Below are 27,318 nucleotides of genomic sequence, written 5' to 3' on the forward strand. Positions count from 1 at the left end.
ATCCAATCGGAATCCACCCGCTTCTAGTTTTGCTCCATTCCCCCCAGTCCTATCACTCCCTGACACCCTAAAAAGTCCCTCCCCAGCTTTCTTGTAGCCCCCTTTAGATACTGGAAGGCCACAATAAGGTCTCTTTGGAACCTTCTCCTCTCCAGGCTGAACAATCCCAGCTCTCTGTCTTTCGTCATAGGAGAGGAGCTCCAGCCCTCTGCTTATCCTTGCGGCCCTTCCCTGGACACCTTCTGGCACCTCCATATCCTTCTTGTAATAGGGGTTCCTGAACTGGATTTCTCTGTCAAAAAGTTGATTTCTGTGATTTCTCGGTCAGAAAGCTGTGAATCTGAAGCAAGCATCTGGATGCATCTCCTGCTTGCTGTTCAGGCTCTAGCGTTCCGGTGTCTGACCTTATCACAGCTTTTTGCCCTCTTAATAGCAGGCACACAGTAAGTTGGTTTTGAACTGTTCCAATAACATTCCAGCACTTTTATATAAAGGATTGGCTGTGTCCTTGTATTACCCCCTGAGACCTGTGCTGATGTTTTTGGTGTTTGCTTGAACACAAAAAACATATGGCTGATGACCTCCTCCCAAAGCAGTTTTTAGAACAGGTGGATTATTTTAAAAGAAATGGCATTTAACTTGCATGAGGAATTAGATGTCATAATCATAGAATTGTTTTGGTTGGAAAAGACCTCCAAGATCATTAGATCCTGGCCATCAATCCCAAGGCCACCATGGCCATTAAACCATAGAATCACAGAATGGTCTGGATTGGAAGGGACCTCCAAAGCTCATCCAATCCAACCTCCTCTGCACTCAGCAGGGACATCCTCAACTAGATCAGGTTGCCCAGAGCTCTGTCAAGCCTTACCTTGAACAACCTCCAGGGATGGGGCCATGTCCTGAAGTGCCATGTCCACATGTTTCTTGAACAGTAATGGTAAGGTGTCAAGCAATGAACACAAGTGGAGTAAAGAACTTCTGTAAACTGAATAAAGTTTGGAAAAAGAAACGATCACCTAACACAATAGCTGCATTTTAAAGGGCTGATGGATTTGATGCTCATCATGGAGCTAGAGCTAGGGAAATTCAAAATTATATTTTATAATTATCTTATCCCAAAGGAAGTGCCTACAGATAATCTTTAATCCACTTGAAAAAGTAAAAGTAACATTTTTGATGATTTAGGAGATTTAATCTACTTAAGACGGCCGTAAAGATGATAGCAAGTCACTTGTGACTTTTCTTGCTTTGTACTTGAGGATCACACAGAAGGAGGCTTCTTCTCCCAAGGATCAAGTGATGGGATGAGAGGAGAGGCACTCAAGTTGCACCAGGGATGGTTTAGATTGGATATTAGGAAAAGTTTCTTCACCAAAAGGGTCATTAGGCACTGGAACAGGCTGTCCAGGGAAGTGGTGGAGTCACCATCCCTGGAGGTGTTTAATCGATGTTTGGATGAGGAGCTTCGGCACGTGGTCTAGAAGTTGTGTACAGGGAAATTATTGCTGGACTTGATATCCTAAGGTCTTCTCCAGCCAGGTGATTCTGTGAGAGGAGTCTTTGTGTAGAACAATAATTTAAAAAAAGGCCAGCTGGTCAGTGGAACACACTGAAACCTGTGTGTCTACACATCACAGAGTAAATGATGGAAATGATGTGTTCCCTATGTAGCACAGGCCATGAAAGGTTGGAGGACTAATGCAGACAAGTCCAAAGTTATCTCTTAATTACACTGATTTCTGAAATTAACATGTTAGAAGATGCTTTGCAGATGATTCTTCTTGGAGGGTCTTGGATAACTTATATTTAGTTCTTTTTAATCTCAGGGTAAGTGCTTTTGAAGTACATCTTTATATGCCACAAAGTGGTTTTGTAACCTGATGGACCCAGTCTTCTCTTGGCTGTCCAGACTTAGGCCAGAGTCAGAGAATGTTAGGGGTTGGAAGGGACCTCCAGAGATCATCCAGTCCAATTGCTTTGCCAAAACAGGATCACCCAGGGTAGTCCACACAGGACCACATCCAGGTGGGTGTTGAAAGGCTTCAGAGGAGACTTCACAGCCTCTCTGGGCAGCCTGTGTCAGTGCTCTGGCACACTCAAAGTTTTTCCTCATGTTGAGGTGCTTTCTACTGAGATTTCTTCAACAACAGCTTTATCAAAAGTCTGAATACTAATAAATGGGTGTAATTTATTTGCACCTATGGTCTCCTTTCTTAACTTTTTCTTTCAAAAGTCTTTTTTACTCCTTTTATTTAGAGGGATAAACTACTTGTTCCCTTGAAATTTTGACTGCAAAAGCAATGATTGTTTACATTTTTATTTTGGTTCAGCTTTTTTTTCCCCAATACTTCTTTATTCCTTTCTCAAAACACCTCCATATTTCTGTAGATGGTTTTTGCTTCTTTCATGTGACCATGTCAGTCAGTAAGACACTCACCTTTAAATTCTTGAAGGACTTTTTGTTCAGAGCCTCAGTTCTTAATTTGTAGCAGTTGTAGTTAAGGTTATTTTTAACAGGGTGGCTTTGTGCATGAGTTGAATAACATCACTGCTTCTGTTGAGCCTCTGGTATCAGGGGTTTTATAAATATGCTGTGTACCACCATGTACTTTAAAGGAACAAATGTACAAAGTGTGCAGCAGGGGGGATCAAACTCCTGGTTTGGTATGTGAGCGTGTTCAGAAAGAAATTCTGATTACATTTGGAACATGAGGCTCTGGGGAGACCTAATAGCAGCCTGCCAGTACCTGAAGGGGGCTACAAGAAGGATGGAGAGAGACTGTTCACAGTGGCCTGTGGTGATGAGGGGCGATGGCTTCAAACTAGAGAAGAGCAGATGTAGATTGGATGTTAGGAACAAGTTCTTTGCTTTGATTGGATCCCCCTATGACAGCAGTGGAACACTGGAATAGGTTGCCCGGAGAGGTGGTTGGGGCTTCATCCCTGCAGATACTCCAAGTGAGGCTCAACAAGGCCCTGGGCAGCCTTATCTAGTTGAGGATGTCCCTGCTGACTGCAGAGAGGGTTGAACTAGATGGCCTTCAGAGGTCCCTTCTAACACAGACCCTTCTTTGATTTAAGTTTGAGCTGCTTGTAGATAGTAGTAAAAACGTGATCTGTTGAACTGAGGTATATGTGACACTTCATGTTTTAAAACATTAAACAAATTATAAGAGAGAAGTAAACAGAGGTTTGGGTTTTGTTCTTACTAAATTTGAATGCACAATCAGGAGCTGCCCTTTGGAAAGAACTCTGTTCATCCTACTTACTGATATGTATTTTTTTTTAAGTGAAGACATTAATTTGTTATAATTTGTCATTTGAACTATTAGAAATTAGTGTTCCAATGTGCAAATTTTTCTTTCTGGTTGCCTGCTTAAAAGTGACAAAGTGTGGAGGGATGCCCTCCTCCCAGTAAGACCACTGAGGTTTCATTTCAGTAGTGTTAAAATGTCATAGTCTGGGATGTGGGAGTGTGCTATAGTGTTGTGGGTTTTTTTTTTTTTCCTGTCTGTATAAATTGGATTTTTTAATCAGGCAACTGTTAGCATGTGATACATGAGCAAACAGACAGTGCTCAGTTGCTATGTCTTCTGCTCTGAAAAAAAACCACCAGCCTTTCTGGTGCTGATGGATATACTTCACATGCCCTAAAATCTTAAAAATGTTGATTCTTAAAAAACATCCAATTCCCAAGTATTTTTCTAGTCATGTCATCTTAATTGCATCAAGTTATTCTTGTTGAGTTGGATTTAAGGATGTTTTCAGTGTTTTGTTAATTTCCAGTGTTCTTTCATCTACTCAAGCACCCCTTGTTCAGTTAGTGGCAGGTATTGTGGCAACTTGAAGCCCTGGAAGTAGAGCCTCTCTAAAAGGGCATTTAAAAAATCATCATGAGTTTTGTATGAGCTGAAGGAAAACATGTCTAGAAGTGAAACGATCTTGTCCCAAAAATGGATTCTCCAGCCAGTGTGCCAAGTCCAGTCCACACAGAGTCAAAATCACAGCATCACAGAAACATTCAGGTTGGAAAAGCCTCTCAGGAGCACCAAGTCCAACCAAGAACCCAACTCTACAAGGGTCACCCCTAAACCACAGCCCCAAGCACCACAGCCAAACCACCTTCAAACACATCCAGGCTTGGGGACTCAACACCTCCTGGGCAGCACATTCCAATCCCTGACCACTCTTTCAGTGAAAAAATGTTTCCTATTGTCCAGTCTAAACCTACCCAGTCACAGCTAGAGGCTGTTCTCTCTTGTTCTATCACTAATTGCCTGGGGAAAGAGACCAGCACCAACCTCTCCACAATGTTCTGAGAGGTAGTTGTAGAGAGCAATGAGGTCTCCCCTCAGCCTCCTCTTTTCCAAACTAACCATCCTCAGCTCCTTCAGTCTCTCTTCATCAGATTTATTCTCCAGGCCCTTCACAGCTTCCTTGCCCTCCTCTGCCCTGGCTCCAGCACCTCCACATCTCTCTTGCATTGAGGTGCCCCAAACTGGACACAAGGTGTGGCCTCCACAGAGCTGAGTGCCAAGTTTATTGCAGTCCTGTGCAGGATCAGGTGCTATCAGGGTGATGCAAAGAAGCTAACACACCTGAGACATAAACTGGGTGTTCTATACTGCTAACAAAGTAACGTAGTAATTTTCTGGATCCTAACTTTACATGTGAAGTTAGAAATTTACCATTCCTTAACTGGCTGCTCCTGCTGTCTTTTGGGACCACTTGGTGCTTACCCAGGTGGGACACCACCTCCCTCCCCTATCCCCATTTGTGAAATCTGGAAGCTTTGTTAACCCTTTTCCTTTTGACAATACCTTGGAATATTCACGTTGTAATTACCAAAGGAACAGAGTACCACTTTAGCAATGCATTTGTTATATCTCTCACAAGATTCTGCCTCTTTTTAAGCTTAATGTGCCATTATTACCCAGTAATACCCCTTAAAGCTTTATCTTGTGAAGCATTTCTTAGTCAGTCTTCCAACAGTCTGGCTAGGCCAACACAGTAGGTGAATACCAGAGCTGTGGGCACTGTAGATTGCTGTTTGTGTCTGTGCTGCAGGGTTTTTTTTCTTTAGGATTTGAAAATTCTTCTGAAACTCATTGTCTTCTGAGGAAAGGTTGAGCAAGCTGAGTAAGCCTCCCTTGAAGGAAGAATCCATCCTGAAAGAGAGTAAAAAATATGTTCTAGTGTTTTTTAAATGTTATTATCCATGGATAGTAAGTGCAGAAGTACAGTTATACTCTTTATGGGGGTGATAGGACAAGGGACAATGGTGTTAAGCTAGAGCAGAGTAGATATAGTTTGGTCATTAGGAAGCTCTTTACTATGAGGGAGGTGAGACACTGGGATGAGTTGCCCAGAGATATATAATACCAGGCTGGATGAGGCTCTCAGCAGCCTGGTCTAGTAGGAAGTGTAGCTGCTCATGGCAGGGGGGTTGGAACTGGATGACCTTTAAGGTCCCTTCCAACTCAAGCCATTTTATGATTCTTTAGGCTTTGTGACACTTTGGGTTGGAAACTAACAATGATCCACTGCGCTGTTTGTTCTACCACCTAAAGTTGTGGTCTGTAAACAAAAGGCAAATACAACAGTGCTATTGGCTAAGTGTTTGCATCTACATCCCAGATCAAAACCAGCTGTAGCACATTCTTACCTCTTGGAAGTTCCAGGGTCTGCAGTTCTCACCCTATGAGTCAGGAACTGTTTTTCTCTCTTTGATGTAGGGATGTCTGTATTGCATAAGGTGAAGGGATAAATTGTGACCTCAAGGGGGCTCTTGGCATGCAGGAAGTGTTTAGGAAATTAGGCTTAGTGTTTAGGCCCCGTCCCTGGAGACATTTAAGGTCAGTCTTGATGGGGCTCTGAGAAACCTGATCTAGTTGGGGATGTCCCTGCTTACTGCAGGGGAGTTGAACTCTAGGAGCTGATCCCTAGACGTCCTGCATTGCACTGAAAAATGTTTCTACCTTCACCTCCCTCATTGTTTCTCTTCTGTAGCTATTTCCTGGGAACTGTTTCTATTCTTCAGTAATTTCTGCCTGAATGATCTCAGTTAACGCCTCCTAACCCAATGCAATCATGAGTTGGCTAAAAGTTGATGGTTTTGTTGCACTCAAGAGGAGAAACAGGATTGATAAGAAGGGATTATCTGTAGGTGGCTTCTCCTGGAAGCAAAAATGTTTTAGCCTTAGTCTAGTTTTTGTGAGTATCAAATGTCTGGTTGGGGGTTTAATTTAAATACTTAAGCTTATTTGAAGATAATTGCCTGCCACTTTAAAAGGGTGGGTTTTGGGTGGGTTTCTTTTTTTGTCCCTTCTTCCCCATTACAGTGTTGAAGATTACAGATACAGGTACTAAAGAAACATTTTTAGGAGTAGCTGAGCCAAACCGAACACGCTGGCTTTAGGGGAGCATATTTTGGCAGTAGTTGCTATGGGATAAAATCTAGTTATACTTAAGCAGTTCTCCTAAAGCACTGTGAAGCTTGTGTTTTTAAAGGACATGAATATTGATATGCATGAGCAAACTAAGAGTATATTTTTATAAGTTAATTTACTATTTGACTCAATTTCTGCAGAAGGTTGTATGGAGTCTTACATCATGTTGGTAATATTGCTATAACCATAGTGAAGGCTCAGTAGTATTCTGATTCGAAGTAATAAAATCATTTTACTTTTGATTTTTGTACAATAGTTTGATGTACACATTAAGTTTAGGTTCACATAATACATCCAGATCACTACATTATCCTTTTTTTATTCTTTTTGCTGTAAGTGTGTGTATATCTCTGCCTCTACCTCTACCTTGCACATTGAAATTTAAAGAGGAAAGGAAAACAAAGCCCTTTGTGTGTGTAAAGTGTTTTGCTGGTGCTCTGCTGCATTACAGTCTGTCTGTTTTTCTCTCCCACACCTATCTAGCGAGGCAAATCTGCTCAGCGTAGATGACAGTGATGGACCTTTCAGTCCCAGTGAAGAAAGAAAGGTGAGTTCTGTGTGTCTGGTGGTAAGAGTGTCTTTTTAAAGCTTGCTAGGTTCTTAAACACTTGCAGTGTTACAAAGTGAAAGTTTGTGTTGACATAGCAACATAAGCTCAAGCTGTCTTTGTGTAGACACTCAACGTTTTTGTGCCTCTTATTCCTGTACGGCTTGGTTTATATAATATTCTGAAAAGAGTCCAACAGACAACCATGAGGGTGATTGAGGGACTTGACCATCTGTCCTATGAAGAATGAGAGCCCTGGGGATGTTTAGTCTGGAGAAGAGAAGGATGAGAGTGGTCTTACTAATGCCTATAAATATCTGAGGTATGGGTGTCAAGATGGAGGTGCCAGGCTCTTATTGGTGGTGCCCAGGAACAGGGCAAGGAACAACAGGTACAAGCTGGAACACAAAAAGTTCCACCTCAACATGAGGAGACACTTTTTTAATTTGAGGGTACCAGAGCACTGGAGCAGGCTGTCCAGAGAGGTTGTGGAGTCTCTTTCTCTGGAGACTTTCAAAACCGGACTGGATGCATTCCTGTGTGGCCTGCACTCTTGATCCTGCTTTGGCAGGAGGATTGATGATCTCTAGAGGTCCCTTCCAACCCCTACCATTCTATGAATACGTAGTTTTCTCTTCAGACAATTATCGTTAATGGGATGATATTTTTCAATGAAAAATAGTAATTGTTATATCCCATGACTACTTACTGTCAGATCCCTAATTCTGTGTGCATTTGTGTGTGTATATATAAAAAGAGAAGATTGATAGGTAAAACTTGAGCTTTTTGTGGATTTTTTTATGTCTACTAAAATAGCTTACAACTGCTAGATGCTTCATACTTTGAAATCACAGACTGTTAGGGGCTGGAAGGGACCTCGAAAGCTCATCAAGTCCAACTCCCCTGCCAGAGCAGGATCACCTAGGGCAGGTCGCACAGGAACACATCCAAGGTGGGTTTTGAGTATCACCAAAGAGGGAGACTCCACGACCCACCCTGGGCAGCCTGTTCCAGTGTTCTGTCACCCTCACAGGGAAAAAATTTCTCCTTCTGTTTCCATGGAACTTCTTATGCCTCAACTTCCACCATTGCCCCTTGTGCTGGCATTGGGCATCACCCAGCAGAGCCTGGCTCCAGCCTCTGGGCACTCACCCTCCACGTCTTTATCAACATGAATGTGGTCACCTCTCAGTCTCCTCCTCTCCAAGCTAAAGATCCCTCAGCTCCCTCACTCTCTCTTCATAAGGAAGATGTTCCACTCCCTTAATCCTTTTTGTGTCTCTGTGCTGGACTCTTCCAAGCAGCTCCCTGAGGCCCTTCTTGTACTGAGGGGCCCAGAACTGGATACAATATTCCAGATGTGGCCTCACCAGGGCAGAGTAGAGGGGCAGGAGAACCTCTCTCGAAATATCCATATTTTGTTTAGTAAGGGCTCCCTGGTGAGTAATGGCATGGATGGAGTATATTTTACATGAAATTTGGTACAAGAGCAGTCTGAATATGAAGCCAAAGTATGAGTTATATACATAATTTGTAATAAACTTTTCCCTTTTGACTTTTATGCAAGTCTTGTAACATGTGTGAATTGTGCTGTTGCAGTCAGTTCGTTGGCGGCCTGGAGCTGTCGGCACCAGTGGTGATTCCATAAAGTCATACTCCAGGCGAGGCAAAACTGGCAGCTTGAGACTTTTTAAAGGGAATGCAATTGGCCTCAACATGATGGGAAACAGCAAGAAACTGAGGTATTGCATTTAGATTTACTTACCTCCTTGATCACTGATGTAAATTAAGCTCATTGAACAGAACTTGTGGTGCATTTGTGTTATTTGCTGCGCATTTTAAAAAGCAGAGATAGAAAAACAGATTGCTAAGGTTGTCCAAAATGTGAAGTAACAAGTTAATAAAATAACAGGATATTGTTATCATAGAGTCAGACCATTCACTGGCATACTGGTCAGTGCCATACCAATGTTTTTTTGCTGGTATTACTGTTTCCTCTCTAGAGTGCTAGGAGGTGAAACAATATTTCTAACATACCCATCAGGAATTTCTTCTTTCCATGACTGTGAATCGCCCAGGGAGGTTGTGGATGCCCACTCCCTGGAGGTGCTCAAGGCCAGGGTGTATGAATCCTTGAGCCATTTGGTCTAGTTGAAGGTGTCCCTGCCTGGGGGGTTGGAACTAGATGATCTTGAAGGTCCTTTCCAATCCAAACCATTCTACAAATCTATGAATTGCCAAGGTTAACTCAGGGTGCAGTTTCTGTTTTCCTTACTGCAAGATGTAATTTGATTGAGGAGTCACTCCTACATGATAGTTAGAGATTGCCACTTGGCATTTAGAGCTGACAGGAGCAGTGTTTAAGCATTCAGGGCTGTACTTGCTTGTTACTACTGTCCCTAGCTTGGAACAGACCGATTTCTTTAGTATATAATAAAAAGTAATACATTCATGTAACTTTCTCTGGGAGTGTTTCATCTGAAGTGCAGCCTAGAAGTAGATGGGTGCCAAATTTAAATGGAAAAGTATCCACCTGCTTATTAAACTGTCATTAGTGAAGGAATTTAGTTGAGAATAATGGATGTGTGTAGGCCAGTGTGACTACTACGAGCACTTGATATTAGATTGAAACTCATACTACCAACATTATTTAACTACATTTTGAGTTGTGGTCATTAAGTTTGCATGGAAATGGGGTTATGCTGTCAGCAATTACAGAACCACAGAAATGTTCAGCTTGGGAAAAACTCTCAGGATCACCAAGTCCAACCCAGAACCCTACTCTACAAGGGTCACTCCTAAACCAGAGCCCCAAGCACCACAGCCAAACCACCTTCAAAAACACATCCAGGCTTGGGGCCTCAACCACCTCCCTGGGCAGAACATTCCAATCCCTGACCACTCTTTTGCCTAAGGGCCACTCTAAACCTGTCCAGTCACAGCTTGAGGCTGTTCCCTCTTGTTCTATCACTAATTCCCTGGGAGAAGAGACCAACACTATGGTTGCTCTCCACAACCTCCTTTCAGGTAGCTGTAGACAGCCAGGAGGTCTCCCCTCAGCCTCCTCTTCTCCAAACTAACCATCCCCAGCTCCTTCAGTCTCTCTCCATCAGATTTCTCCTCCAGACCCTTCCCAGCTTCCTTGTCCTCCTCTGCACTGGCTCCAGCACCTCCACATCTCTCTTGTATTGAGGTGCCCAGAACTGAACACAACACTGGAGATGTGGCCTCCCCAGAGCTGAGTCCAAGGGGACCTTGTACTGCTACCACAAGCTTAGTTGTGGTAGCATTATATCCTTCACACATGCAACACAGCAGAATCCCCAGAGCCCTAAAAAAATTGTGGTCCATCCAGTCAGGGTCTGTCATGAGCACTGGTGTCTACTTCAGCATCCGTCACAGAGTACTTACCCTTTCAATATTAGAATTCTTCAACTAGAGAAATTTCTGAGGATTGATAGTAGGCAGTGAAGCTGCTAATTTAAATGCAGGAAGATCAAATACTTGAGGCTCTGGAGCTATTCATGGTGATTTTTATCACGAAGTTGAAGGTTTCTTCACCCTGTCTGCTGTATAGGGGTTAAAAACACTTGACATCAGTGGGACCTGACTCAAATTAGTAATGCTGTAGTACAATATTGCTTAAAATTCAGGGGATGATTGATAGAAAGAAAGGATATGCAAGGACAGTGTGGAGAATTTTTCCCTGTACATCTCCTCTTGCATGCATAAAAATGTAAACCAGTGAAAGCTGTTACCTGGGTAAGCAAATCAAGCATCAAACACTAACTTAACCCTCATAGTTCTGGGGTTTTTTATTTATTTATTTGGTCTTACTTTAAGTTGCATTTATCTTTGCTAGATTTCAGTAACTTGTATAAGAATTTCTCACATTGTGAGGTCCTTTTTAGTTTTGTTATTTGTGCGGGGGTTTTTTGTTTTGGTTTGGGTTTTTTTTGTTTGGTTGTTCTTTTTTGGTTTTTTTGGTGTTTGCTTGGTTTTTGTTGGGGGTGGTGAGTACTACTTAGTCCAAAAAAGTTACCTGATAAAGACCAGAATTAATGTAGCCTGTAGGTGTGTGATATTTCCCTGAAATTTCATGGTTCCATCACCCTAGATCCATCCTTTTGCCCAGTGCAGGCTTCCTCCATGCTTTGTCTTTTGTATCTGTGGTGTTAAGAAGTTCCTAGGATCAACTGAGGGAATGTGATAGTGCAACCTTGTTTCCTTCAGAGTTTAGACTTTAAATGATTCTGTGTTTCCTGAGATCACATCAAGAAGGCATATAGCATGAAGATGCTGTAAGTTCTTGGAGGCTTCTAGAGCATTTGCTCTTCCAAGGAGCTTTCTGTCCATTCCATAACCCTGGGTTTAGTGTTGTATGCTACTTGCTTTGCATCTGCTGAAACTACCAAACCCAGATTTCAGCTCTGATGTGCCCATTTTGCAGTGTGCTAGGACTCCATGATGGTTAAATGTTCTGGTAATCCTGTCTGCAGTGGGGATGTTCTATTGAAAGAACAGGATTACAGAGCAGATTGTATTTTACAACTGTCCTACTTGGAAGCATATCTGATGCCATATGAACCTTTTAAGTGTGCCACCTAGAACAGTCTGCTTTGACTCAAACCTAGTCTCCCAGCAGGCTGCAGTATTCTGTTCCAGCACCTACTAGAGTTTCTCACTGCTTGAGTGTGAGGCAGAAAGCAGAAGCACCATGCAACAATTCCTTGTGCAACAGGGGCAACAAGACTTAGGGTTTCAGCTTCATGGTAGTCTGGCAAAGCTCAAATTCAACAAACAGAATGATAAAACATGGGACTGGATGTGTTTGCAGACTTAAGTCTTAAGCATGTGAGAGGCCATTCCTACACTCCATGGTTTTCTTTTCTAGTATCTCATTGAAAGACATGAAACTGGAAGGCAGAGAGGATTTGAGACAGCCTAAAGTATTTAGGGCCAGTAGTTGTGAGCTTTTTATTTCTCAATGACATCATGAGACAACATTAAACAGAAGGTTGACTGTAAATTAGTCTGGATGATGAGTGACATGCTGGAGTTGCACAGTCTTGGTTTGCAAACACATGGGGTGAGTGTGTTTACCTTTCAAGACATCTGTGATTGAACAGTAGGGTAGTTTTGAGGAGATGAACTGTTCAGAACACTTAAGATGAAGTTTAGAAACATCTTACAGAATCACAGAATTGTCAGGGTTGGAAGGGACTTCAAGGATCATCCAGTTCCAACCCTCCTGTCATGGGCAGGGACACCTTACACTAGATCAGGTTGCCCAGAGCCACATCCAGCCTGACTTTAAAAACCTCCAGGGATGAGGCTTCCACCACCTCCCTGGGCAACCTGTTCCACTGTCTCACCACCCCCATGGGGAAGAGCTTCTTCCTAACATCCAATCTAAGTCTCCTTCCTCTAGCTTGGATCTATTCCTCCTAGTCCTGTCACTACCTGACACCCTCAAAAGTCCCTCCCCAGCTTTTTTTTAGGCCTCCTTCAAATGCTGAAAGGCCACAATAAGGCCTTCTTGGAGCTTTCTCTTCTCCAAATGGAATAATCCCAACTCTCAGTTTGTATTCTAGAAAAGAGACTTTTTTACCATTTACTTGGTCTTTGGAAGGGCTTGTTCTGTTATGCTCATGGTTGCTATGATCAGTCGGGGGGAAAAAAAGGCTTAGAAAGCTTCTAATACTGACTTAGGATATTCAGTGTAAGGCTCCTAGAAAGGTTCATAGTGCTAAAGTGAAAGAAATTTTAAAGAGCAAACTCAGTTTGCCTACTTTCACTTTTTGGGGGAATCTAGAAGAATTAGCAATTGGTTGCCAACTCTTTGGGGAGCTTTGGTCCTTCATTTTTTTTTTCCCACTGCTCATAACAGGACAAATGGCAGAAGGAATTTTTGAGGGTTTTAGTAATATTTCTGAGAAATATTTTGAATCAATCAGAATGCTTTTTTATTTTTAGTTCACTGCACTTAAAATTTCCAGGCAATTAAACAAGGCTTTGTGTGTTTCATTTCCATAATTTGAAACACTTAGCATTATCAGTGTGCTGTCTGGTAAAAGGTGCATGCTCGGTTAACATTTCAAATGTAGGTTTATGTTGCCTGTCACAGAAGTGTGCAGGATAATTATTAGGGTCTAGTGATCTTTACAGGGCTATTAAATTATTGAACTACTCTATCACAGAATCACAGAATGGTAGGGGCTGGAAGGGACCTCGAAAGCTCATCCAGTCCAACCCCCCTGCCAGAGTGGGGTCACCCAGAGCAGATTATGAGGAAATGCATCCAGATGGGTTTTGAATATCTCCAGAGAGGGAGACTCCACAAGCCACCTGGGCAGCCTCTTCCAGTGCTCTGTCACCCTCATGTCACCCAAATTTTTCCTCATGTTTCCATGGAACTTCCTATGCTTCAACTTCCACTATTGCTCCTTGTCCTTTCATTGGGCAGAGCCTGGCTCCAGCCTCTTGGCACTCCTCCTGCACATCTTTAGCACCAGCAAGGAGCTCACCTCTCAGGCTCCTCCCCTCCAGGCTCCAGAGCCCTCACCTCCCTCAGCCTCTCCTCCTAAGGAAGATCTTCCACTGCCTTCAGCAGCTTTGTGGCTCTCTGCTGGACTCTCTCAAGCAGTTCCCTGAGGTCCTTCTTGAGCTGAGGGACCCAGAACTGGACACAATATTCCAGATGTGTTCTCAGCAGGGCAGAGTAGAGGGGGAGGAGAACCTCTCTGGACCTACTAACCACACCACCTTTAGGAGAACTTTTCAAGAGAGAAGTGAAGGGTAAGAGATCTCTCCAGAAGAGAGATTGAAGTGTCAAAAGGCAACAAGTGAACAAATGGTTATAATTCATTCAAAAAGGGCTGGGTCTTTTTGCAGTGATGGGATTGAATGAAGGAGAGCTGCTTCACAATGTTTTGGTTGGTGATAAAATGTAAAAATAAAATTAAAAATCTTTTATTCCAGGGGAAAAAGCTAAAATGTTGTCTACTTTGCTTGAGACTGAATGTCTTAATGCCAGTCAGAGCATCCTCACAAGCTGGTGTTGGGTCATAGGCTGGACTTGATGATCTCAGAGGTCTTTTCCAGCCTCAATAATTCTGTAATTAATCCAGAAACATATTATTGATTGTTGGCATTGTATGGCTGTCATTGTCCAAGCAGGGCAACACAATTTTTAGCTAAGACAACACACAAATCCACCAGAGCCTTTCCTTACACCATTTTTCTGTCTGCCTGCAGTGAAAACACTCAGAATATGTCTTGCCCTGTGACTGTGGTACACGGGAGGCGTTTTCACCATGCCCACGCACAGACAGCAGTAGTAAAAACAGCAGCCCAAAGGTAAGCTCACTTTGGTTTCTCCAGATTTCCCAGCTGAAAAAAGTCCTGCCTGGTTTTGTCTTTAATAGCTTTCCTTATGCTGTGAAGTGTTGTGGTGGGTTAGGTAATCACCCCTCAACATGAATTTGGAGACTTGCCCCCAAAATAAATCGCCAGACCAGCTCAGTTTTGGATGGAAGCAAATGAAGCTCTGGTTACAAACAAACTAAGATCTAGAAATCTGAAATGCAATGAATAGGTACAAAATATCTATATTTGCAATTTATAAACAACACAAAGACCCCCCTAGATGAAGCCAGGAGGCAACCTTGTACCTGCCCTGTACAAGGGAAAGGGAGAGAAAGGAGAAAGCAGAGTGTAGCTGTTAGCACAACAAAGAATGCAGCCAAGGTGAGCACAGCCAAGCAGAAGCCACCAGCTAGAGCTGAGAAGAGACAGAATAGTTTATACAACTAACTTTATGTCAGTCAGCAGGACAATAGGATTATTTAGGCCTTATCATTATTTTCCTTTTATATCCAACAGTAATTTATTTACATTTCTACTGTTTTCTATGGAGTTTTTTTCTAGGCATCAGCCTAAAGCTGCCACAAGTGTTTGCAGGAAAAAGAAGGAATTCCATGGTGCATTCTTGATCATGAGCTTTGATCTTAATTGCTCAACTTCCACATTTCAAGCCATTTAGGGCTTGTTGTTGTGTAATCTTAGAGTTGACTAATTTTAAAGCACACTATGGTGCATGTTCAGTAAGAGCATTTCATCAGGTAAAGACATTTAGAAAATACTTGGAAAAGGAGATAGCATGCAAAAGAAATTCACATAATGGACAATATGATCAGCAAATGCTAATTCACAGAAACTCCAGCTTGAACAAACTCCATCTAGAGACTAAGTTACAGATCTGTTGATCCTATGTCATCTGTAAATACAGCATAAAACATAAAACCAGGGACATTTCACAGAAGCAAAGTTTTGCATTTCTATCAGTAATTGTTAGAATGGACAGCTGGCAACTCTAGACTCAGCTATGCTGAATTAAACTTCATTGTTTTGAAAGCTTGGAGCTACATCAGGCCTCTATAAATTGCAGGGTTGGTTTTCAAATGATTTTTTACAGGCCTTTCACCCCCAGTCTGTGTCACATATCAGCTAATCATTGCTGTAAGGAATTTTTTAAACAAAATTTGTCCATTCAGAGCTCTGAACTTCATTATTTCTATCAGCCCACAAATGCTTCATCCTGTCAGTATTTTGTAGCCTTCTGTCCTTTTTTTTCCCCCTCCGTTCTTCAGTGTAGGTTTTCTGGAGTGGTAGGAACATACAGCCATCATCCTCTTTTTCATCCCACTTCCCTCCCTTTCGTTTGCTGGCTTCAGAAGAATAAAGCCCTCATATTCATGTGAGTGGATGATGTGATCCAAACACATATTAGGGTAGTTTCTCATTGAAGAGAGAGACTGAATAATGGATATTGCACCTGAGGACCTACACCATTGTTACCTCTTTCCATTGCAAACTGTAATGCTATGTACAGATGGAAAATAGCATGGGCATTTCCTTCTTCCTTTCCTTAGATCATCCAGTTCCACCCCCCTTGCCATGGGCAGGGACACCTCATACTAGATCAGGTTGCTCACAGCCATATCCAGCCTGGCCTTAAAAACCTCAAGGGATGAGGCTTCCACCACCTCCCTGGGCAACCTGTGCCAGTGTCTCACTACCCTCATGGGGAAGAATTTCTTCCTGACATCCAATCTGAATCTACCCATTTCTAGTTTTGTTTTTTTTTTTTTTTTTCCATTCCCCCCAGTCCTATCACTACCTGACACCCTCAAAAGTCCCTTCCCAGCTTTCGTGTAGCCCCCTTCAGATACTGAAAGACCACAATAAGGTCTCTTCTCTTTACATTTCTTCCCCTCATCAAGGCAGGGATAACTAAGGAGGACTAGGAGATCTTTTCCCACAGATTAAACTAAAAGATGAGGTTTATATTATTAGTGTCCTTTAGGCTGAACCAGCTGTGCTCTTCTTCTTACATGCAGTCCTGTTCAGAGTACTTCTGTTCAGTGTTCCATTGAGGAAAGCATAGGACACCTCTGAAGTGTTTGTGCCCTTAGCTTTCACTTCTGTAGTTCTAATGGGTAAAATCTTGATCTGCAGTACTAATTACAATGATTTGAAGTAAGCAAAATGAGACTGCTGTTGTTTGGATCTCTGAATGTTGACCTTGATAATCTTAGTTTACTTGATTAAGCTTTGTTGTAAGAATGTTCTTTGAAGCAGCCAGTCAACATGCATTCATCTTACCTAGGTAGGGGCTGTAGGCTTCTTCAGCATGCAAGGCAGTCTGCTCCAGAGATTCTTAATCTTGAGAGGGTGTTGGACTTACCTGCTTGCCTTTCTCACCTATGGGACTTGCTTCTTTATTAGCCTACAGTTTAATGGGGGGAAAAAATCCCCAACCCAGTAGTGAGTTCTGAGGTCTGACATGCTGAAAGCAAACTAATGCATAATACAGGCAGGCTGAATATTGCATGAGGTAATTGGATAGTAGTCATCTTGAATGTTTCTAAGTACCTTTTCTTTAGGGTTGTTACTGTAGTTCATTGACATTAACAGCAGGCAATTAACTCTCTTATGCTAAGAATGTTTTAGGGGTTTCAAAGGCAGGAAGAAATCCTAACAATTCCAAGCTATGTTTTGCTGCTGGAGGATGTCAGAACCAGCATGATCTCATTGACTGAGGATGAGCTTTACAGAGGAACTGTACAAAGGATTTTTAATTCCAGTATCTTTTGCCGGGTGACTCAATTGAATACTTTTAAAAAGCTTCTGAATCTATTTCTGAGTTAGAGGATTAGAAATTAATAGAACATGGCCTCCTGTCATACCCTTTTCTTCATTAAAAAAACAAGGGGGATCTCAAGGCTTCTTGATATGGAAAATGTAGGTTTGTGAATGAGAAGATAATATTGTTAGGAAAAGGATAGCTAAAAAAGGACTAGAAAACTGTTTATAATACGAAATTCCACTGGGTAGTTTTTTTGGGGGTCATTTATTTTTAGTTTTGGATTTTTTTTTTTTTTTGTTGACATTAGACCACAGTTGAGCTGAAAAGTAAATTCTGACAATGTCTTGTCAGAAAGAAATATATGCAGAGAATGTGGGTGACAAACCAAGAGTAAAATTCCACCTATGTATCATGACAAAGAAAAGCTGCTAGTACAGAAATTGAGTTCTAAGGTCTTGTAGTTTTTTTTCCCCCACATTAACTTGCAGGCAACATAAAATTATGTCCTTTTGCATTGTTGGCCTTTGGAGAATTGTTTTATGGTGTGGTCATCAGTAACAACAAGGGCAAAATAGTTTCAACTAACCTAACGTACTGTTCTTCAGTCTCTAATGGATTATTGAAAGGCTAACCAAAAATAAAAACATCATTCAATTAGTTCTGTTGAGTCTCTGGCACTGGCATTACAGATTCTCATATTCATACCAGGTTGTTTGGGTGGGGGTCAGCTAATTATGAAACTCAGTAGTAAGCTCTATCAGGTTGAACTTGGAGTTTGGGATGTGAGCTGTGTTGCTCGTTTCTTTCTCCAACTTTTTCATTTAAATTCTGGCTGAATATCTGTTTCACTCATATTTAAAACAGGAGCTTCCAGGACAGTAAAATTTGGCATTTAGAAATAATATATTGATAAATGTGATTCATTATTTTTTTCCAGTGAAATCTGAGGGTGAAATGAAAATTTCTGATCTTCTGATAAAACAAATTTTCAGCTACAGCTTAGAGTAGCAGAGTAGCAAAATATTTTGCTTTTTGCTGTTTACTGGGCACACATTTCTGCCTTCTGTTGTTGAGTGATTGCTCTCTAAGACTTGGCTTTGGCAGGTGTATGGCAGGTCTTGACTGATGTTATGCATGAGCTCTGTGAAGCAATTTGTAGGGGCACTGCTCATTATAATTCCGGATCTATCTAGGATTCTCATTTCTTAATCTTGCTGAGATGTAAAAACTCTTTTAAATGGTTTACGTTAACAGGAGATTTGGTGGACTTGGCAGTGTTAGGTTTACAGTTGGACTCAATCATCTTCAAGAGCTTTTCCAACCTAAATGATTCCATAATAGCACGAGTGAGGCATCTAATGTAACAAGTGCACAGCATCAGGAATCCTAGAAAGCATTTCCCTACCTTTAAGTTTCTTTCAGATGAAGATGTGCACATCTTAGCATTGTGACTCTTTGCTTCTTAATCTAGGTTACATATTAACTGGGCAAAGGATAGAAGGATACTGATTATGGTCCCATGAGGACATGGTTTGAGCCTGACTCGGGTGTGACTTGCACAAACCCTGCTGGTTTCAGTTACCCCCACTCCAGTCTAAATTGCAGTGGTCACATTCAGTTTTGAATTCCTCTTACACTCTTCCCAGAACACTGCAGAAATTGAATACATTTTTGTTCTGCATCCTGTAGGGTTACCAGGATTACCTTCCTACTAGGTTTACTTTTGACCTTGCCAGAGAAGGGCCATGAGGATGATCAGAGAGCTGGAGCACCTCTCCTATGAGTACAGGCTGAGAGAGTTGGGGTTGTTCAGTCTGGAGAGGAGAAGGCTCCGAGGAGACCTTCTTGTGGTCTTTTAGTATCTGAAGGGGGCTACAAGAAAGCTGGGGAGGGACTTCTTAGGGTGTCAGGGAGTGACAGGACTGGGAGGAATGGATCCAAGCTAGAGGAAAGAAGATTTAGATTGGACATCAGGAAGAAGTTCTTCCCCATGAGGGTGGTGATACACTGGAACAGGTTGCCCAGGGAGGTCCCTTCCAACCCTGACAATTCCGTGATTCTGAGATTCCTCTGGGTAATAGAGGTAGAGAGTTTGCTCTAGTTTTGTGAGTGTTCTGTTTGTGGAACGTTTGAGAATGAATGAGTTTATATTCCTCTGCAATATGATTACTCTGTTTAACTCTTCAAATAGGAAATAGTTTGAATTTGTTCTGTTTTAGAATATAGTGTTAGTGTAATATTTCAGAAGTTTGTTAGGCTTTTGATACTTGAGAGGAATATTCTCATAGATTAAATGCTTACAGCATTCCATATTGCAGGTTTTGAAAAGAAGGGGTAAACATACTGTTTGCAAGTTGGTTTCATGCTGTGCTTCCATCTATTTTTATACCTATCAGTCTTGGTGTACAAAAGACCTGAGCTGTGAGCACCAGCTGCACTCAGTGATGTTGCAGGAGACAATTCTGAAACCAGTGACCCTAATTCTTAAATAGTTTTGGAAATTCTTTGTACTCCAAGAGGAGGGAGGCTGGTTGCTTGTGTTTATCCTTTTCTACCCAGTAGCTGATTGCATGTCCTCTCCTAAATATTTTTAAGTCTTGCTTTCTGAATTTCCTTTTATCTCAGTTTAAACCCTTCAGTGTTTTATGACTAGTTGGAAACAGGTGATCATGTAAATTTGTTTTATCGTCTTTTGCGTGGCAGGGAAGGATTGGAAATGAAGCTTGACCTTAATTATCTGTTAGGATTCTGTCATGTCAGGCACTACTACATTGCAGTGAATTGAGTGAGGTGACCAAGCTGAGCTGGGAATGAATCAGATGAATCACTGAAAAAGGGGCAGGACAGTTGAGTATTTAAAGCACTGTCCATTACTGTTGGTAAAGCAATATTTGTTTGTGCCTTTATAATGACTGTTATAAAAATGCTGTGAAAAATGATGATGCTGACTTGAAAACTAGTCCTGTGAGGGCAAGAGGCAGTGGAACAGTTACAGTTTGTATTTAGTAACTTCTGAACTTAGTGATGTGCAACACATGTGGGACTTTGCATCTTATGGTTTCTTTTCTTTTTTCATATTTTAAGCAATCTGGACCGAAAGGAAAGGTAAGTTGATGAAATGAGCATGGCAATGAGCATTAAAATCAGTTGCATCAAAAGAATATTCAATCCTGTCAGCTGGATCTGCTCATGTGTCAGGGGGGTTGGTTGGTTTTGGTCTGGTTTTGTGGTTCACTTACTCCCTTTGGTGAAAGGAAAAAGACCTTTACACCCGCCTCAAAATAATGCCATGTTAATGTGAGCCTTGAGTACATTCCCACTGGTAACTTATCCATTTATATAGCCAATGTGAAAGCATACATTCCAGAGGAAGTTAAATTTTCACAATTCCCTGCTAATTCTTTTTGTAGAGCAGCAAACTTTGTGTAATAAATGTGTTCTGCAGCATGCCTTAGGAGGGTGTTTTAACAGCTTTTGCTCTGTCATCTCAGCTTGGCTCGAATTGCATTAAAGGTTGTTACTGCATTACTGTGTACATTGTGTTCACCAAGTGTGTCTGTTACAGCAATTAACACCAAATGTGCAGCAAAACCAGGCAACACTGGGTTTTCATTGCTCATTTCAGGCTCATTTCTCACTCATTTTGCATCTGGTTTACTGCTGTTAATATTTTATTACCAATATGAAATTCAATGCATTTGTTTTTCTTACTATACAGAGCTTAATTTTCTGTTAATGGCAACATTTTGTTGGTAGTAAAGGGGTTGTTGAGTTTTTGTAAATATCCTGTTCTGTGTAAATGTTTTTTTGGCACTATACACTTGCTACCATATTGGATTGTTTATATGTTTTTCTATTGTTGAACACTATCTATAATGTTTAACCAATAATGATACAAACCCCACCAAAATCGAGTGTAGAGCTGTCCTTTGTGAATTCAGTAGACTAAAAATCAATCCTTTCTGGTTTTACTCCCTATATTCTTAAAGTGTCAAACAGCTATTCATCAGTTAAGTTCTTGCCCTCTAAGAAGGGATTTGATCATCCTCTCACTGCTTGGGCTTTGAGGTCATGTATTTTTCCCCTGTTTTCCTTTGTGCTGCATTTGTGTTATTAGTTAACCATTCAGCAATTAGTGTTTGTAATCTGGCACTGGGTTTTCTAGATTTATTTCTGAGTCAGTAGGGTAAAAATCAATCCTTTGTGGGTTTATTAAACCCTATAGTACTTCTTAAAGTATCAAACAGCTACTCACCCGTTAGTTTGTGTCCTCTAAGAAGGGATGTGGTCATCTCTCACTGCTTGGGCTTTGAGTTCATGTGTTTCTCCCCTGTTCTTCTTTGTGCTGCGTTTGTGTTATTAGTTAACCATTCAGCTATTAGTGTTTGTAGTCTGGAGCTGGAGGTGATACAACACTAGGGCCGAGTTGCGTGCTGGTGATGTTAATTTTCCCGTGGGGACACCTGCTGCTTCTTAATCCGGTATTACTGCCTATGTTCTTTTTTCCTTCCCTGCTTTTTTGTTGCTGTCCTAGCAGGGTAAGATGATTTATGTAGGAGCTGCTTAATTTAGTTTTAATCATTAACATCCTGGTAAGTGCAGCTGCAACTCCTGACTTTGTGGGCCAAATGGGGCTGCTGACCTGCATATTAAAAACCCAGCTCCCTGTGCTGCTGCTTGTTTCTCTCTGCCTTTGCCTTTTGTCAGCTTTTCCTGTCAGATAGACTGAGGATAAATCTCCCCTCAGCAGCTTAGTGCTTCTTGTTTTACCATGCTTTCCTCTGGTTTTGTGTAATGGTGTTGGATCCAGCAGCCTGCCTTGTGGTGGTGCCTCCAAATAGTGTAAACAGAGCCAGAGCTAGGAGAAGCTGACTGAGGCAGCCTCTCCAAGAGCCAGGCTGTGCTTCTGACACAGCTCCTCAGCCAAGTTCAGAGCTGCTGCAGCCTTGCACATGCCTGGTATTTTTGATATGGTTCATACCAGATCCTTGGTCAGAAAGGTCTGATCTAAGACAGTTCCCAGAGCCAGGTGTTTCTTTAGGTTTATTCCTTATTGCTATGCCTGTCCTGTCCCATCCATGTGTCTGTCCTCTCTGTCTATTGTGTCCCCTCCCATCATGTACACACCCCCTCCATCACCACGTTTTTTTTTCCCTTCAAATATATTTTAATATGATAATTCCTCTTTGGCTGGAGGGTGTCCCAGATGTCTCTCTACCAGGCCAAAGAGTAAATATTAAGGTCCAATTCCATCAGCAAAGGAGTATGGCAATGATCTTGAATATGTGCTGGCACCTTTCTGTCAGGACAAAGCATGTTCATTCAAGGCTGCTATGCCATTTAGTCTTTACTAAAAGTTAGTGTCAAAAGTTCAGGACTCTGCACAGTCCAGACTGCCTTGCTGGTTTTGTCATCTCTGCTGCAAGGAAGAGCTTGATTTGTTCTTGGTGTTGTAATGAATGTTTTGCTGTTTGATGCTGTACTACTTGAGGTTGCTTTTATCAAATACTGGTCTGCTTTGCTCATACTTAAAGGCATTAAAATGGAGACTCCTTCCAACAAATGAAAGAAGTGAGATGTCTAAAATCAGCATGGAGCCTCGTTCTTCAAGCAACATCTAAAGCTCACAAACATTTTTGGGAAGCCTAACAGACAAAAATTTACATTTTTAATATTTATCTAGGGTGGTAGGAACAGCAATCAATATTGTATTTCTCTTGGGGTTTCACTCAGTTAGACACAGTATGTTGTGTAGAAAGTCTTTCATCTTGATCTGTTTGCAAAGGCCTGCAGGGACTGGACGAGGGGCAGTGGCTCCAAACTAGAGCAGAGCAGATTTAGATTGGATGTTAGGAACAGGTCCTTTCACCTGTGAGGTAATGGAATAGTAGAACAGGTTGCCTGGGAAGGTGGTTTGGGCTCCATCCCTGGAGATACTCAAGGTGAGGTTTGACAGGGCTCTGGGCAAGCTGATCCAGTTGAGGATGTCCCTGCTGACTGCAGAGGGGGGTGGACTGGATGATCTTTGGAGGTCCCTTCCAAACCAGACTATTCTATGATTTTTATGCTCGTCCTTATTGGAAGTCTTTGGCTGTTTAATATGTATCAGAATGAGTCTATGCTGAAACACAAAATTCAGATGGGTAAATAAAGCTACAGTATTCTGATTTATGGCCAAAAAGGTATTTAGCAATATATAGAAAAGGAATTTATCACCTTAAAAAGATAAATATGTTAAAAAATGTAATATAAACCCACACTACCTTTAGAATAAAAATCCCTGTAACTTCTATTTGTCAAACTAATTTTTAAAAGAAATTTTAGCATTCTAAATCTACCATATTGTTTTCATTTTTTTTGATTAAATGTCAAATAGCTTCAACATTGTTTCTCTTAAATATAAAAGACTTAATTGCCATTTAAATAATTTTTATGTTAGCTCAAAACAAGACTTGCGAAATACTACTGGAAGACAATCATAATGTGGCAGACAACAGCTCATGCATCCTTACAGCATAATTTGTTTTTCACTTCACTAATGATGTTAGAGTGGTTTTTGTGCCCTTTAGAATGTCATTATCATTGGGTTTGATAGTAAGAGCTCATTGTGTCATTGGTTAGCTTGAGCTCTGTGTTATATTTCCACCAATCCTGCCTTTAAAGTAATCCTTTGTGATCTGATTTTTTTAATGGAGATGTTCAAAAAGTCATACACTGGATGTATGAACAAATAGTCACATTGAGTTTCTGATTTTGGCTGTTTCTCTGTGTGTAGGCATTAAAAACAAAACTATTTTGGGGAGACAGAATTATTTCAGAAACACATTTAACAAAATCAGGCACAAATGAACTACTTTGTTCTCTGCAGTGTGCTTGTGGGCACCCATACAAAGTGCTGTGACTTGTTTCTCAGTGCTTCTTTGTGCCTGACTTTTCCTTCATCCTCAACACAATAAATGTGGGTTTGCATTTAGATAAGAAGTATCCCAAAAGGCATTGTAGTTTGATCTTGTTCCAGAGATGTTAGTTAATGATAACATCCAGGAAACCCTTGAGAAATCCTACTTAGAAATGCAGAAAAGTCAAAGGTTTTATTATTGGATGGATGATGAAAGGTTGTGCTGAAAGAAAGAAACACTTGTGCCTAGTGCTGAAGCCTTCTTCAGCCACAGCCAATTTTTTTGTCAGGTGGGTCCTGTGAATGTAGCTGTTAGTTTGATATGTTACTGCCTATAGCTGCCCCTTGCTGTTGATTCATGTCCTTGGAATCAGAGGCAGCAGTATGGGATGTGTGTGGCTGTTTGCAGCCCAGTGCACTGCCTTAACTAGTCAATAAAACCAGTTTCTGCTGAAATGCCTCCTGTATTTCAGGTGTGTGCCATCTTCTGTCACTGCAGGAACAGTGGTGTGCAGCTGCAGAGCAGGGTAAGAGAGCTGAGAGAGAGAACTGCTACAAACAGTAACTGAGGTGGTGTCAGCTATAGGTAGCACAAGTTGGTAGCAGCACAATTTGACACCTGTATAAACTGAGAAGACCTTTCAGAAGACTCAAAAAGGTCTTAGTACAGTGATTTCTATTGCATTAATTGGCACAAAAATATGTGAAATGTATATTACACAAATCATAACAACAAAACATTCATTATCTACTGATTCTTATTATATCATATTTTAAAATGATTGTATTTTAAAACCAAGCCTATAGGAACTATGTCTTCTCCTGTGGGGTTCTTTTTATTTTTTGACTACTATAATTTTTGATGTCCTGTGTTTTGCATCTTCTCTCCCCGTTTTTTAAGTTGGGAATCTAATTTAATATTGAAATAGTAGGTTGTGTCTGATTTTTAATTTAAAAAGTATCTGTCTTGTACTTCATGATGGAGCAGATCCAGAGGAGGGCCATGAAAATGATCAGAGGGTTGGAGCCCCCCTGATGCAAGGACAGGCTGGGGGTCCTGGGGGTGTTCAGCCTGGAGAAGAAGAGGCTCCAGGGAGACCTAATAAGCAACTTGCCAGTACCTGAAGGGGCTACAAGAAAGGTGGGGAGAGACTGTTTGCAAAGGCCTGCAGTGACAGGACGAGGGACAATGGCTTCAAACTAGAGCAGAGCAGATTTAGATTGGATGTTAGGAACAAGTTCTTTCCTATGAGGGTGGAGGGACACTGAAACAGGTTGCCCAGAAAGGTGGTTGAGGCCCCGTCCCTGGGATATTGAAGGTGAGGCTGGAGAGGGCTCTGGGCAACCTGATCTAGTTGGGGATGTCCCTGCTGACTGCAGAGGGGGTTGAACTAGATGACGTTTAGAGGTCCATTCCAACCCACACCATTCTAGGATTCATAAATGAGGAGGAGATGCAGGCTTCAGCCTTGGTTCTGATAGTGAGAGGCTCCTGAATTATTGATTACTGTCTAAGGGGATTTAGATCAGAAACACTTTCAACACCTTTACTGTCCTGTTCCTAGCATTTTGGTGATTTTTTTTTTTTTAATAGCACATAACAGAATTTATTTATAGCTTTCAGATAAATTTCAGTTCATGTCTATCTGTAACTAAATTCTAATGGTGTGTGTCCAAAGAGCAACTGTCTATCTAATTAATTTTCCAGAAAAGAATATCCCCCTCAACTCCAGAAAGTAGAAGCAGACCACATTAGGTTACCACGGTCTCATGCAGTGGGTAAGTTATGTTCACTGTTCTCATTCCTTCTAAGGAGAGTAATTTTGGGGTCTTTAAATACTTGCCTTGGGTGGGTGTGTTACTAAACTTTGTCTAACCTTTAGTAGATCTATTTATATTCTTAAATCATATTAGTCTAGATTTAGACAAATATATGTGTGAAGAGAGGATTTTTGCCCTTTTGGACAGATTACTGCAACCTAATCAGTCATGTTACAATGAATCTTAAAATAGGATGCAGTTAATTTAAAAAGAGCTGAAACTGAGACAGTTTAGCATTATGGAATTATTGGAGGTGGAACAGATCTCTGGAGACTCACAGATTGGATCAGGTTGGAAGGGACCCCCAAAGGTCATCTTGGCCACCCCTCCAGCAGTCAGCAGGGACACCTCCAACTAGATCAGGCTGCCCAGGGCCACATCAAGTCTGATCTTGAATGTCTCCAGGAACAAGACCTCAACCACATCCCTGGGCAACCTGTTCCAGTATTTTACCATTCTCATTGTAAAAAAACTTCTTCCTTATGCCCACCCTAAATCCTACCCTTCTCCACTTTCAAACTATTACGCCTCATCCTATCCCCACAGGCCCTTCTGAACAGCCCCTCCCCAGCCTTCCTGTATGTCCCCTACAGATACTGAAATCCATCTATAAAGGTCTTCCCAGATCCTTCTCTTCTGCAGGCTGAACAACCCCAACTGTCTCAGCCTATCCCCATGGCAGAGGTGTTCCAGCCTTTGGGTCATCTTTGTGGCCTTCTGCTGGACTCACTCCAACAGTTCTCTGTCCTTATGCTGGGGACACCAGAACTGGATGCTGTATTCAAGGTTGTCACCAGAGCAGAGTAAAGGGGCAGAATCCCTTCTCTTGCCCTGCTGGCCACACTCCTCTTGATGAAGCCCAGGATACAATTTGCCTTCTGGTCTGCATGAGCATGCTCGGTTCAAACAACACCCCCAAGTCTTTTTCTTCAGGGCTACTCTCAGCCCACTCAGCACACAGCCTGTACTTGGGCCTGGGGTTGACCCAACCCAGATGCAGGACCTTGGACTTGGACTTGTTGAACCTCCTGCAGTTGGCACTGGCCCACTTCTCAAGCTTGTCAAGATCCTTCTGGATGTCATCCCTTCCCTCCAGTGAGTCCAGTGCACCACAGAGCTTGGTGGCATCAGCAGACTTGCTGAGGGTGCACTCAGTGCCACTGTCCATGTCACTGACAAAAGATAGGGCATTATAGCTCACTGTACTGCTGAGTCTTGGGCAGAAGGAAGAAATCCTAAGTACACAGAATATTTCTAATTATCCTTAAAGCATTCAAGGTAATCCAGCAGATCTTTCAGTAGTGAATGCTGGGGCTGTTGAGTCTGGAGAAGAGAAGGCTGAGAGGGGATCTGATCAATGTCTATCAATAGCTGAGGAGTGGGGGTCAAGTGGGGGGGGACAGGCTCTTTTGGGTGGTGCACAGCAATAAGCCAAGGAGCGGTGGAGACA

The 27,318-nt window shown here is 41.8% G+C and overlaps 1 protein-coding gene across 1 annotated transcript in view; it reads left to right on the plus strand.

The window, feature by feature from the left end:
• The window catches only part of SENP6 (SUMO specific peptidase 6), a 90,574-nt gene that overhangs the window by 21,159 nt on the left and 42,097 nt on the right, over window positions 1-27,318 (plus strand). Inside the window, exons 3-7 of the mRNA XM_054392995.1 lie at window positions 6,936-6,999; window positions 8,599-8,741; window positions 14,257-14,358; window positions 20,234-20,254; window positions 25,756-25,826. Of these exons, the coding sequence (XP_054248970.1) occupies window positions 6,936-6,999; window positions 8,599-8,741; window positions 14,257-14,358; window positions 20,234-20,254; window positions 25,756-25,826 (401 nt within the window). The remainder of the gene's footprint in view (window positions 1-6,935; window positions 7,000-8,598; window positions 8,742-14,256; window positions 14,359-20,233; window positions 20,255-25,755; window positions 25,827-27,318) is intronic.

This window comes from Indicator indicator, chromosome 2 (genome assembly GCF_027791375.1).
Source record: "Indicator indicator isolate 239-I01 chromosome 2, UM_Iind_1.1, whole genome shotgun sequence".
Taxonomy (NCBI): domain Eukaryota; kingdom Metazoa; phylum Chordata; class Aves; order Piciformes; family Indicatoridae; genus Indicator; species Indicator indicator.